Source organism: Oncorhynchus tshawytscha, linkage group LG28, assembly GCF_018296145.1.
Source record: "Oncorhynchus tshawytscha isolate Ot180627B linkage group LG28, Otsh_v2.0, whole genome shotgun sequence".
Classification (NCBI taxonomy): Eukaryota; Metazoa; Chordata; class Actinopteri; order Salmoniformes; family Salmonidae; genus Oncorhynchus; species Oncorhynchus tshawytscha.
The window spans coordinates 29,910,998-29,925,691 of NC_056456.1; the positions used below are offsets into that span (position 1 = coordinate 29,910,998).

The 14,694-nt window shown below is 41.0% G+C and overlaps 1 protein-coding gene across 3 annotated transcripts; it reads right to left on the bottom strand.

The window, feature by feature from the left end:
* Window positions 1–1,492: 1,492 nt before the first annotated feature.
* Window positions 1,493–7,505, bottom strand: dusp12 (dual specificity phosphatase 12). 3 transcript variants are annotated; one of them, XM_024391873.2, is made up of 7 exons: window positions 7,136–7,505; window positions 3,270–3,558; window positions 3,065–3,178; window positions 2,798–2,916; window positions 2,395–2,482; window positions 2,052–2,229; window positions 1,493–1,694 (listed from the first exon to the last, which is right to left on the bottom strand). In XM_024391873.2, the coding sequence occupies exons 2-7, from the start codon at window positions 3,521–3,523 to the stop codon at window positions 1,542–1,544; spliced, it is 906 nt and encodes a 301-aa protein (XP_024247641.1). In that variant the 5' UTR covers window positions 3,524–3,558; window positions 7,136–7,505; the 3' UTR covers window positions 1,493–1,541. The 3 variants fall into 3 exon arrangements, with proteins under 3 accessions (XP_024247641.1, XP_024247640.1, XP_024247642.1); XM_024391872.2 differs by lacking the exon at window positions 7,136–7,505 and adding an exon at window positions 3,927–4,057; XM_024391874.2 differs by lacking the exon at window positions 7,136–7,505 and adding an exon at window positions 3,934–4,052.
* Between the last annotated feature and the right edge of the window lie 7,189 nt (window positions 7,506–14,694).

Here is a 14,694-nt window from a genome sequence, read left to right on the forward strand (position 1 = left end):
ATGCCATAACGGAGGTCCGATCCTATTTAGAGGAGCTCCTCCTCCAAAGATCTGCAGATCCTCTGAGCTGATGGAAGAACAAGGCCTCTGTCTACCCACAGCTTACTAAAGTCATGACAGGGAGACTCTGCATAGTGGCCACATCCGTTCCCTCTGAGAGGGTCTTCTCGAAAACGGGACAAATAATTACTGAGAGAAGAAACCGCATCAGCCCCTCGAAAGTGAGGCAGCTTGCATTTCTGAACGCAAATCTCTCATAAAAGCAAAATATGGTCAGCATTGCTGTGTGCTGCTGGTTATAACATGGCAACAAAGAGAGAGAAAAGAGGGACCAGTTTAATGTTTTAAGTGGGATGCTGCAGTTTTGCAAATGATTTATTTTTCTTTGATATGGTGCAATATTCTATTATGCTGTTCAGATTGTATTCGTTTTGAACGGTTAGATTTATATGCACTTTGTTTATATACATTAAAAAGTTATACTTTAAATACAAATGTTTAATAGCATTCTTTTTCATAACAGACCAATGCATTTTAAATAAATTGTGGTTAAGGTAGAGTATGATTTAATTTAATTAGAATTGTTTTAACACCAATCATAGTCAAACTATCGCAAACTCTTTGACTTGAAAAACTACAAAACATATTTTTTTAAAGAGCTGTTTGGGAACCAAAAGAGCCGGCTCACTGAAAAGAGCCGGAATGCCCATGACTAATAACCTCACAAGGCACCCCAATCTTTTTCCTCGAAATCTGTTTCCTTCTCCAGCGAAACACGGGGCCGGGTGTCAGCAGTATAGCCCTTGCGTCCATCTCATTGAAGAAAAACATCAAGTTTGAGGTGAGCAAACTGTGCTGATTTGAGAAGCTCTTTTCGGTCATAGGAGACGGTAGCAGCAACATTCTGTCCAAAACAAGTTACGAGCAACGGAAAAAAAACACTCATCAACAGTTTGTGCAATCTGCTTCAGTTGCATGTAATATAGAAAAATAAATACCATCTCGTTAGGGGCAATTCCACAGTGACAGACTCAGATGTCACTTTAAATGTTGAACAAAAAACAATGATTGCCTGGTTAAATAAACCATAGAACTCCACTCACAAGGACTACTTTCAACAATTTCCGCAGAAAATCTTACAAAAATACAATTAGTCAAAGATGCAAAGTTCAGTACCATAATGATGACACAAACCGTCCTTCTGGTACCAAACTCTGCATCTGAACTGTTTTTCAAGTAAATATGTTTATGTAAAATGTTCAGTGGAAATTGTTAAAAGTAGTCCACGTGCATAGAGTTCTATGATTTTTTAAAACTTTGCAATCATTGGTTTTTGTTTGACATACATTTTAAAGTGACAAATCTGAGTTTCAGTGTCAGTTACTTTGGAATTGCCCTCGGGCTACTCATTCAATTAATATGCAAGTAGGAGAAATAGTCTACATAACCTAAAATATCTATGAACCATCAATGGCAGACAGGGAAAGATGGAGACAGCTATTCTGAGAAATTTATTACAGATATGAATCATTTTTACATTTTCATGATTTGAGTGTGGCTATACTGATGTGTTTGATTTCATCCACTCTGTTTTTATGCATCTGGAAGGCTGGAGTCACCCATCGACCACAGGAACACTGCTCCCCACACCAGCTGAATGAGCCCAACTTGGAGCTACACTTTGGGCACAAGATCTATAAAAAATTTAAAAAATACAAGTTGAAAAATATATATATTTAGAAGACACTGAATATAACAAGTAAATGCTAAGTTAATTATTCTCAAATGTGGTCATTGAGGAGTCTCGTTTGTAGGTTTTCATACCCACAAACCTATCATTCAGTTTGAATTCTGTTTATTAATTGATCTGCTAAATATAGTAAAGCCGCTTCAGTAAGTCTGTTATATTGTGCCAAGATAAATATGCATTCTCATTTTACACTGAACAATGTGACTAAAACTGACTTAAACTGAAGAAAAATGTCTGAGTATTCTATGCCAGCATTAACTAAGTACGACTATTCCATCTGAAAGCGAATTGTCATTTTTACCTGTCCATCCATCACCCCTAACAAGGCCTGTTCCATCCACTGGACAGGCTCAGTGAAGTAGGAGGTACATTGGGTCTGGTCCCCACTCGGTAGGTTACTCATCTTCTTATAGGCAAAAGCAGTCGGTCCATTGCCAATAGTGTGACTGAGGATACTGGAAGCGCGGAACAGTGTCCGTCTAAAGGGGAAGACAAAAGGGGGTAACAACAGAGGGTGAACATGAAGAACATTTGTGTTGCTTGCTGACAGCCTTTATTTTTCACTCTCACTTCAGTCTCTGTTCAGCATCTGAAACCGTAGGGTGTGTGTATTCTTCATTTATTCACTCATTCAGTTCCCTTACCGACATTTTTTACACCTGTATACCACCTCAGAACAGGTGCTTAGGTAAGGGTCCACTGCAAACAACTCCTTTGGGACATTCTGAAGCTCTGCGTCAAGGATAAACAACGGTCTTAAGAGGATCTCTACAAAACAGAGCTGGCAGCAATTCAATTCATATGGATGAATGTTTCAATTAGGTTAAACAGAGTAATGTCCCCTGGTACAGTGAAATATACTACAGCGGTCCTGAAACTGGAAGAAAGAAAAAAAAGGTGGCAGGTTAGTAGCCTAGCAGTTAAGAATGTTGGGCAGTAACCAAATAGGTGCTGGTTTGATTACCTGAGCCGACTAGGTGAAAAATGGCATCTGCTAAATGTAAATAACAGAAAGGATGAAGAGGTGAGGAAAACAGCAGGACATACCTGGGTATTTCTCTGTGAGTTTCTGGAGTCTGTACTGCTTGTACTGGGGGCTGGTGACATCTACTTCACAACCCAATGACTCATATAGTGCTAACTGGTCCACAAACCCCTCATTCATCCTAAACATGAATTAAATACATTTTACAATGGACATAGTTGACAAAGATAACAGTACTTCCTTTAAATAACAAAGTGTCCTTAATAAACATGAACAATTCAGACCCTGCAGTTGAATGTTATAATAAAATCAAATATTTTTTTGCTTACTTTACATCAGGTTTAAGTTGCTGGAGTTTGGCATAGGCATCGCCGAAGTTCATTTTATGACATTTCATCAAGTAAGCAGTCACCACCGCCGCACTCCGACTTTGCCCTACATGGCTAAAACACAAACACAGCGTTGCATGTCAAATGCATGTGAGGCTATCATGATATGCATTAAATAACTCAGGATTTGATAGGCCTCACGCACCAATGCACAAGGACAGATTTTGATGCCTCGCAAGCATCACATATGAAGCGTATGCAGTCATCAAGGTGGCTGAGTAGGTCTGTGGAGGACTCGTCCAGGGAATAGACATACTTCATCCTAAATGGCCCATCAGGTGAAGCTGGCTGCTCCGAGTCCACTGTGAGTATGTGGGTGATGCCAGCATTGGTCAGGTCCTGGGCATCTTTCAGGTCAGATGCTGCCCCGATGTAGACTCCTGCCTCTACCTGAATCATGGCTTGGCAATCAGGATTTCTCTATGGTAGAAGACCTGTGAAATACACCTGTTGTTAGCATGTGACATTTAAAGACTGCATAGCTATACATGAATATGATATAGTGAATATGTACGTTAAGTCATTCACTACGTTAGCTAGCTACTGGCATATTTTGTTTCTATATGCTGTACTAAATAGCTTCCTTCCTGAATATCAGAATATAACATATGTATATTTTATCCACAAATTGATGAGGTATGATCTGTCCATTAATAATCTTCAATAATCTTCACTCAATGATCATTTTGACAGCTAGCTAACGTTAGCTAGCTAGATCCATTTTTCCGGCTCTGCTAAATCAGCCTCAAGTTTCTAGCCTAAATATAAATGTTCTTCTTATCGGAAGAAATATCAGTCGTGCCTCTTACAAACGAAGTGTGCTATTTCAGTGAGTTGTTAAGAACTAAGCTAGCTAGCTACTAAACATAACTAAAAACGTAATGCGTGGCTGCTAAACTGTTTGGTCCGGTTATTAATTGTAACCAATCAGGGAACAAAAATGGAACACTTTTAGTTCCGGAGATAGCTCCACTTTAGTTCCTACACGGCGAACGAAGTTTGAAGCTGTGTTAGCTGAGGAAAGCTCAACTCCGTATATTGAGGCTGAGATGAGTATTGCGAACTTGTCTTGCGAGAACGGAGTTGTGCGTTCATCAGCTAAACTGTGAATAAACGGTTTGCAGAGTGGTACACTTTCACAACTCTTAGTACTAAACTGAACTGGTCACAGTGAAATGTAATGAGACCATTGGTTTAATGGTCAAAACAAAACATCAAACATCAAAACATTCAAAACACAACATAATGATATCTTTTAAATTGTGTCATTTTAACCACCAGTTAATCCAAATAGCAAACAATGCAAGATACGCATTTCAAATCGCCCTTAGAAGTGCTGAAAGTAATATGCTGCAGTACTGTAAGTTACAGTTTTCACATTAGGCAATACACAACAATTTACAGAAAATCTATCATTTCCATATCTATCAAATGTGTAATCAAAAGGTGTGATCAAAGATAAAAGATAGAAAGCTACCAGCAAAAACAACATGAACATAAGAGAGAGAGAGAGAGTGAAGCACTAGAGAACCTCTGTGACAAGGTGGGGGGGGGGGTGTGATATACAGAAGATAGCCCTATTTGGTAAAAGACCAAGTCCATATTATGGCAAGAACAGCTCAAATAAGAAAAGAAAAACGACAGTGAATCATTACTTTAAGACACGAAGATCAGTCAATTCGGAAAATTTCAAGAACTTTGAAAGTTTCTTCAAGTGCAGTCGCAAAAACCATGAAGCGCTATGATGAAACTGGCTCTCATGAGGACCGCCAGAGGAAAGGAAGACCCAGAGTTACCTCTGCTGCAGAGGACAAGTTCATTAGAGTTACCAGCCTCAGAAATTGCAGCCCAAATAAATGCTTCAGGATAAGCTATCCCGTCTGATTTGGGCTTAGTGTGACTATCATTTGTTTTTCAACAGGACAATGACCCAACTCACCTCCAGGATATGTAAGGGCTATTTTACAAAGAAGGAGATGGATGGAGTGCTGCGTTAGATGACCTGACCTCCACAATTCCCTGACCTCAACCAAATTGAAATTGTTTGGGATGAGTCGGACCACAGAGTGAAGGAAAAGCAGTCAACAGTAGTAAAAATAAAGTAAAACCCTTGAATGAGTAGGTGTTCTGAAACATTTGACAGATTGTGTATTTTTGAATACCGGTGGTATTCATATGTATAGCAAGTAACGACAAGAGAATTGTTGAAGAGGCACATGGGGTAATGAGGAGATTACCGAGTGTGTTTGGGAATAGTACTAAGTGAATGTGGATGTGAAAGTTGTGTGATTGTGAGATGTGACATATTAAGCTGTAACACAAATTACTGAAATTTGGATAATAAATGGATTGAAATTAGTACTATTACGATTTAAATTTGGATATTAAACTGGTGGGAGCTGAGTTTTCCAGTTCTGTGGGAGCTGATCTATAACATTAACTACATTATCTACAGGTAGAGGATATGGTTTTGCCAGTCTGTATGTTTAGGGAAAGCAGCCTTTATAGCGGTGAACACTGCATCCAGCTGGTCACCACGATTAGCCACTAATACATTGCGATCCCACATGTTTATAGTCCTTCCATTTAAATTTTAAACAACAGCAGAGTATTTCTTCAATTTCTCTGGTGGAGGGGTTGTACATGGAGATGATTGTTTTTACCTCTTCTTCAAACTTTACAGCATCTTTTGCTGGGTCAGTGACATCACCCGCTATTGCCTTGATGAAATTAACATCCCACGGTCTATCCATTTCCAACATGCTACCACCACCATTGGGGATGGAGTAGCGTATTAACAGATACATTCCCGGGGAGGTTTTCTTTCTCGTATATTTTCTGTTTTTTGCCCTCATTGCTGTCATCACTGCTGCTTGTTTCATCTTCTTCATCTCGGCTACTTTTTTACTGACGTTCTTCCTGCTGCTTGCACTCCTTCATTTGCATTTTGTATTTCTACATTCTCTCTTCTCTTTTTGTCTCTTACATTTCTCCAGTTCTCTTCTGACAAACACAACTGATTGGCTCAAATGTGTTAAATTATCTTTTAAGAAGGCACACCTGTTAATTGAAATGCATTCCAGGTGACTACCTCATGAAGCTGGTTGAGAGAATGCCAAGAGTGTCCAAAGCTGTCATCAAGGCAAAGGGTGGCTATTTGAAGAATCTCAAATATAAAATATATTTGGATTTGTTTAACACATTTTTGTTACTACATGATCCCATATGTGTTATTTCATAGTTTATTATTATACAATGTAGAAAGAAAAGAAAAACCCTTGAATGACTAGGTGTTCTAAAACTTTTGACCAGTAGTGTACCTCATGTGATGTTGTAGTGGCTGCAGACCACACAGACATTTCCTTTAAATGCCTACAGAGAGCTGTTAGTGGGACTTTCCATGGTACCGTTAAGCCTTCGCTATAGTTTTGTCATTAAACTAGTGAAGTCTTTTAATTTTTTAAATTTTACCCCTTTTTCTCCCCAATTTCGTGGTATCCAATTGTTGTAGTAGCTACTATCTTGTCTCATCGCTCCAACTCCCGTACGGGCTCTGGAGAGACGAAGGTTGAAAGTCATGCGTCCTCCGATACACAACCAAACCAGCCGTACACAGCTCGCATCCAACCCGGAAGCCAACCGCACCAATGTGTCGGAGGGTACACCGTGCACCTGGCAACCTTGGTTAGCGCGCACTGCGCCCGGCCCGCCACAGGAGTCGCTGGTGCGCGATGAGACAAGGACATCCCTACCGACCAAGCCCTCCCTAACCCGGACGACGTTAGGCCAATTGTGCGTCGCCCCACGGACCTCCCGGTCGCGGCCGGTTACGACAGAGCCTGGGCGCGAACCCAGGGACTCTGATGGCACAGCTGGCGCTGCAGTACAGCGCCCTTAACCACTAGTGAATAGTCTTCTCTCTATAAGGCTATGGGTACCATTTTATTCATTAATCGCCTCGATTTCATTATTAGTAATTTTTTTAATACAAATGAATTTAAATTGACTTACTGAAATTCAGAAGACATGTCCCTCAGAGTTTCACATATCGGGTATCTTCCCCCAGGACCGATCTCAGTAGAAGTCTGGTCCACGTCACCTTTTTTGGTCAGAAGGGAAATTCCCTTTACGCTTTCCCACTAGGGAATGCAGCACCGGTGTCTCCCCTCTCAGACCTTCACTGAGATGCTCCACATGTGGAATCACTGATCCTGTTCGTTGACACCAAATTGAGGAAATTCTTATAGAGGACGTTGACACCAAATTGAGGAAATTCTTATAGAGGACCCTCAAAGTCAATATACATTAGTTATCACGTATCATACATATAATTTAGATGTTTATACTTGTCACGACTTCCTCGAAAGTCGGTCCCTCTCCTTGTTCGGGCGACGTCACCGGTCTTCTAGCCGATCCACCTTTCATTTTCCATTTGTTTTGTCTCAAATTACATGTTGTGTATTTAACCCTCTGTTCCCCACATGTCCTTGCCCGGTATTGTTGATTGTAAGAGTTTGTGCACGTTATGTCTGGCGTGCGAAGGGTTTCGTCCCATTGTATTTATTTATTGTTTTTGTTCACGGTGATTTTTATTATTAAACTGTACCGTTGTAACACAGTCTTTGCTCTCCTGCGCCTGACTTCTCTGCGCCAGTACACACGCATTACAATACTTTACAAACACACATTTTATTTCTGTAGTTCTCTAAATCCATATATAGCAGACAAACCAGCTTGAAATCTATAGGATTACCAAATGGTTAAGTGATTAACCATTAAGCGCTGTTGGGTTAAGTGATGGTCAAACATTTTCAAACAAATGAGAAGAGAATAATATGACAATTATTGTTAGCATTGCTTTGTGAAAGGCAATTACTTTATATGAAAGATAATTATAGATGAAACACTGATTAGGTTATTTTCAAATTATCCCACCAGGTACAACCCCAAATCCGTAAACACGGGCACCCTCATAGATATCATCCTAACTAACTTGCCCTCCAAATACACCTCTGCTGTTTTCAACCAAGATCTCAGTGATCACTGCCTCATTGCCTGCATCCATAATGGGTCTGCGGACAAACGACCACCCCTCATCACTGTCAAACGCTCCTTAAAACACTTCTGTGAGCAGGCCTTTCTAATCGACCTGGCCCGGGTATCCTGGAAGGATAATGACCTCATCCCATCAGTAGAGGATGCCTGGTTATTCTTTAAAAGTGCCTTCCTCACCATCTTAAATAAGCATGCCCCATTCAAAAAATGTAGAACCAGGAACAGATATAGCCCTTGGTTCTCTCCAGACCTGACTGCCTTTGACAGAACATCCTGTGGTGCTCTGCATTAGCATCGAATAGCCCTGTGATATGCAACTCTTCAGAGAAGTTGGGAACCAATATACACAGGCAGTTAGGAAAGCTACGGCTAGCTTTTTCAAGCAGAAATTTGCATCCTGTAGCACAAACTCAAAAAAGTTCTGGGACACTAAAGTCCATGGAGAATAAGATCACCTCCTCCCAGCTGCCCACTGCACTGAGGCTAGGAAACACTGTCACCACCGATAAATCCACTATAATTGAGAATTTCATAAAGCATTTTTCTACGGCTGGCCATGCTTTCCACCTGGCTACCCCTACACCGATCAACAGCCCTACACCCCCCACAGCAACTCGCCCAAGCCTCCCCATTTCTCCTTCACCCAAATCCAGATAGATGATGTTCTGAAAGACCTGCAAAATCTGGACCCGTACAAATCAGCTGGGCTAGACAATCTGGACCCTCTCTTTCTAAAATGATCTGCCAAAATTGTTGCAACCCCTATTACTAGCCTGTTCAACCTTTCTTCCGTATCGTCTGAGATTCCCAAAGATTGGAAAGCTGCCGCGGTCATCCCCATCTTCAAAGGGGGTGACACTCTAGACCCAAACTGCTATAGACCTATATCTATCCTACCCTGCCTATCTAAGGTCTTCGAATGCCAAGTTAACAAACAGATTACCAACCATTTCCAATCCCACCGTACCTTCTCCGCTATGCAATCTGGTTTCAGAGCTGGTCATGGGTGTACCTCAGCCACGCTCAAGGTCCTAAACGATATCATAACCGCCATCGATAAGAGACATTACTGTGCAGCCGTATTCATCGACCTGGCCAAGGCTTTCGACTCTGTCAATCACCACATTCTTATTGACAGACTCAACAGCCTTGGTTTCTCAAATGATTGCCTCGCCTGGTGCACCAACTACTTCTCTGATAGAGTTCAGTGTGTCAAATCGGAGGGCCTGTTGTCTGGCAGTCTCTATGGGGGTGCCACAGGGTTCAATTCTTGAGCCAACTCTCTTGCCTATAAACATCAATGATGTCACTCTTGCTGCTGGTGATTCTCTGATCCACCTCTACGCAGACGACACCATTCTGCCCTTCTTTGGACACTGTGTTAACTAACCTCCAGACGAGCTTCAATGCCATACAACTCTCCTTCCGTGGCCTCCAACTGCTCTTAAATGCAAGTAAAACTAAATGCATGCAATCAACCGATCGCTGCGCGCACCTGCCCGCCCGTCCAGCATTACTACTCTGGACAGTTCTGACTTAGAATATGTGGACAACTGCAAAAACCTAGGTGTCTGGTTAGACTGTAAACTCTCCTTCCAGACTCACATAAAGCATCTCCAATCCGAAAATTAAATCTAGAATCGGCTTCCTATTTCGCAACAAAGCATCCTTCACTCATGCTGCCAAACTTACCCTCGTAAAAACTGACTATCCTACCGATCCTCGACTTCGGCGATGTCATTTCCAAAATAGCCTCCAACACTCTACTCAACAAATTGGATGCAGTCTATCACAGTGCCATCCGTTTTGTCACCAAAGCCCCATATACTACCCACCACTGCGACCTGTATGCTCTCGTTGGCTTGCCCTCGCTTCATACTTGAAGCCAAACCCACTGGCTCCAGGTCATCTACAAGTCTAGGTAAAGCCCCGCCTTATCTCAGCTAACTGGTCACCATAACAGCACCCACCCGTAGCATGGGCTCCAGCAGGTATATCTCACTGGTCACCCCCAAAGCCAATTCTTACTTTGGCTGTCTTACCTTCCAGTTCTCTGCTGCCAATGACTGGAACGAACTGCAAAAATCACTGAAGCTGGAGATTTACCTCCCTCACTAGCTTTAAACACCAGCTGTCATAGCAGCTCACTGATCACTGCACCTGTACATAGCCCATCTATAAATAGCCCATCCAACTACCTCATCCCCATACTGTATTTATTTATTTATCTTGCTTCTTTGCACCCCGGTATCTCTACTTTCTTCTTCATCTTCTGCACATCTACCATTCCAGTGTTTAATTGCTATAGTGTAATTACTTCGCCACCATGGCCTATTTATTGCCTTACCTCCCTTATCCTACCTCATTTGCACATACTGTATATAGACGTTTCTACTGTATTATTGACTGTATGTTTGTTTATTCCATGTGTAACTCTGTGTTGTTGTATGTGTCGAACTGCTTTGCTTTATCTTGGCCAGGTCGCAGTTGCAAATGAGAACTTGTTCTCAACTAGCCTACCTGGTTAAATAAAGGTGAAATAAAATAAATAAAAAGGTTTGGTGAAAAAGTTACTGTGTGATTTTGTGTGTTGTACTTAGTCAATTGAAAATGTGCTTCAAGTTTTTTTTAAATGCCTTTTTGATGATCTGTTTTGAGTTTTGTACTAAGAGTTGCAAAATGTTACCACACACTTGTGAAAATAGTACCAAAGCGATTAAAAAAACTGTAATCAGACTTGTCCCGCCATTCTCAATTTCTTGTCTTATTTGTATTTTTTCCCCTTACATTTTAATTGTTTGACATTTTACTGCATTGTTAGGAGCAATTAACATAAGCATTTCGCTGCACCCGCTATAACATCTGCTACTGTAAACTGTACACGACCAATAAACTTTGATTTGATATTACATCTTTATTTCACTAGATGGCAGCAAATACATGTTTTAAATGGATGCATGGAAATGGTGACACTACTTCTAATCAAATGCAATGTTATTTGTCACATGCTCTACACAACAGGTGTAGACTAACAGTGAAATGCCCTTCATACGGGCCTTTCCCAACAATGTAAAGAGAAAATAACAGAAATAATAGAATAATAATAACACGAAGAACAAATACACAATGAGTAACAATTACTTGGCTATATAAACAGGGCACCAGTGCCATGTCGATGTGCAGGTCTATGAGGTAGTTGAAGTAGATATGTGCATATACAGTATGTAGGGATAAAGTGACTAGGCAACAGGATAATAAACGGTAGCATCAGTGTATGTAATGAGTCAAAGAGTTAGTGCAAAAAGGGTCAATGCAGATAGTCCGGGTAGATATTTGGTTAACTATTTAATTATCTATTTAGCATTCTTATGACTTGGGGGTAGAACCTGTTCAGTGTCCCGTTGGTTCCAGACATTGTGCATCCGCACAGGTTGCAGTGCTGTAGCAGAGAGAACAGTCTATGACTTTAGGGGCTGGAGTCTTTGACCATTTTTAGGTGCTTCTTCTGACACTGTCTGGTATAGAGGTCCTGGATGGCAGGACGCTCGGCCCCAGTGATGTACTGGAATGTACACACTACCCTCTGTAGTGCCTTGTGATCAGATGTTGATCCGTTGCCATACCAGGCAGTGATGCAGCCAGTCAAAATGCTCTCAATGGTGCAGCTGTAGAACTTTTTGAGGATCTGAGGACCCATGCCAAATCTTTTCAGCCTCCTGAGGGGGAAGAGGCGTTGTCATGCCTTCTTCACGACTGTGTTGGTGTGTGTGGACCATGATAATTCCTTAGTGATGTGGACACCGAGGAACTTGAAGCTCTCGAACAGCTTCACTACAGCTCCGTCGATGTGATGGGGGCGTGCTCGGCCCTCCATTTCTTGTAGTCCACGATCAGCGATCTTTGGAAGTCTCCAAAATGTATTGATAAGTATCAAAGAGAAAATTAATTTATAAACATTTGGGCCACTCAACATATGGATCCACAACACGTGCATCAACATTTTGAAGTGTTTGTGAAAATGATATATGATACAACAGTTTATTAATGTCACAGTGTTGATAGTTCAAGTTTTATTGTCACAATACAGTGAAATGCTTAAATATATGAAATATTAATTTGTTTACAAAGTACACTGCACATGTTATCATGCACTTTCCTCTGAACTCAACAACACCCATTTCTTATTGATCCTGCCAATTCAGATTTTTGATGCTAGTCCATGTCTGCTCTCCAGTTTCAGCGAGTGTCTCCAATAAGCCTTTGACTTACATTATAAATAGAGAGAGCTGTTCCTAGAGGGTGTGACGACACGGTTAGGCTACCCTCAATTTATGGCCCTCATTGAAAAGTAGTCCCTCCGTGTCCAATTTGGACATTTCGTCCTGGTTTGGTCACTGGAGTGACCCTGTGATTTTGACAGTAAAATACAATGCTGCACCTTCATATTCCTCTGCCCTTTCCCCCAAAAAAGTATCTAAAATGGAGTGTTGTTTGCTAGAAATGATACTACTGCCATTTTTGTTTTGGCTGTGTTAAATGTGATGTGAAAGCTGATACGATGACATTTGAGCAAGTGTGAGTCACTCTTCAAGGGCCTCTGCAGCCTTGATGTGGACTCGGGGCTGCAGAGCTGCTCTGATCTAAAAATCACAGTTATCACCCATGTACTTACTTATTACTGAGATACGTGGTTGTCCCAACTAGCTATTTTAAGATTAATTCACTAACTGTAAGTCGCTCTGGATAAGAGTGTCTGATAAATGACTAAAATGTAATGAAAAAAGACTGTTCTAAAACTATGAAAGGAGGGTGAAACATGCTCTTTAGTGGTACAGAGGAACAAACATTTCACAGCAGACCAGACCAGTGGGACATGAAGAAGCAGGTGTCTCTCACCCTAATCTGATTGGTCCCTTCAGGACAGGTCCAGCTTAACCTGAGTTGTTCTAGGCGAATCCCTGGTCCAGCCGTCTCTTTTACAACAGTGTCTCTAAGCCAGACCACAGATTTGGTATTCTTTGCACGCATATAGGATGCAATGGGGTGGGATTATTTTTATTTCTGTGTAATTTGCATCTAATTTTTGTTTGGGCAACATTAGCAATCATTCAAAATAGTGGCTGGGGTTATTCTTAGGTCAGTTAGGACTGGGCCACATCAACATCATAGATTTTTTATGCGGTATGACAAATCTATGGTCTGGTTGGCTTCATCTTAATTATTTGTTGTAACCCTCTAGACAGAATCAGGGATTAACAGGTTCATAAAATGCGTCTTTCGAGGCCTTCTGGAGATGACAATTGGTCCTCGGGGAGGGTGGAAATAGAACAACTGTAAGACATATGTTTTCTAAAGGACAGTGCATGTGGACTGACCACCACTCTTGAATAGCAAAGGCCTATGTACAGGAAAAATACACTGAGTACACCAAACATTAGGAACACCTTCCTAATAATCTACAGGGATGCTGACCCATGTTGACTCCAATGCTTCCCACAGTTGCGTCAAGTTGTCTGGATGTCCTTTGGGTGGTGTACCATTCTTGATACACACGGGAAACTGTTGACCGTGAAAAACCCAGTAGCGTTGCAGTTCCTGACACAAACTGGTGTGCCAGGCACCAGCTACCATAAACCATTCAAAGGTACTTAAATATTTTGTCTTGCCCATTCACCCTCTGAATGGCATACATACACAATCCATGTCTCAATTGTCTCAAGGGTTAAAAATCTTTCTTTAACCTCTATGGGATCGTTGTCCACCCCGCGGGACAGTTGAGCTAACGTAGGCTAATGTTATTCGCATGAGGTTGTAAGTAACAAAATAATTTCCCAGGACATAGACATATCTGATATGGGCAGAAAGCTTAAATTCTTGTTAATCTAACTGCACTGTCCAATTTACAGTAGCTATTACAGTGAAAGAATACCATGCTATTGTTTGAGGCGAGTGCACAATTATGAACTTGAAAATGTATTAATTAACCAATTAGGCACATTTGGGCAGTCTTGATAGAACATTTTGAACAGATATGCAATGGATCATTGGATCAGTCTAAAACTTCACATCTAGTGGCCAAAATCTAAATTGCGCCTGGGCTGGAATAATGCATTATGGCCTTTCTCTTGCATTTCAAAGATGATGGTAAAAAATATAAAAGATTCTTTGTATTATCTTTTACAAAATCTAATGTGTTATATTCTCCTACATTAATTTCACATTTCCACAAACTTCAAAGTGTTTCCTTTCAAATGGTATCAAGAATATGTATATCTTTGCTTCAGGCCCATGAGCTACAGGCAGTTAGATTCGGGTATGTCATTTTAGGCGAAAATTTAAAAAAAGGGTCGGATCCTTAAAAGGTTTGCTCTTCCCCTTCATCTACACTGATTGAAGTGGATTTAACAAGTTACATCAATAAGTGATCATAGCTTTCACCTGGATTCACATGGTCAGTCTGTCATGGAAAGAGCTCAGTGTATGTGATTACATCATGGCCATTATACCATCACAGA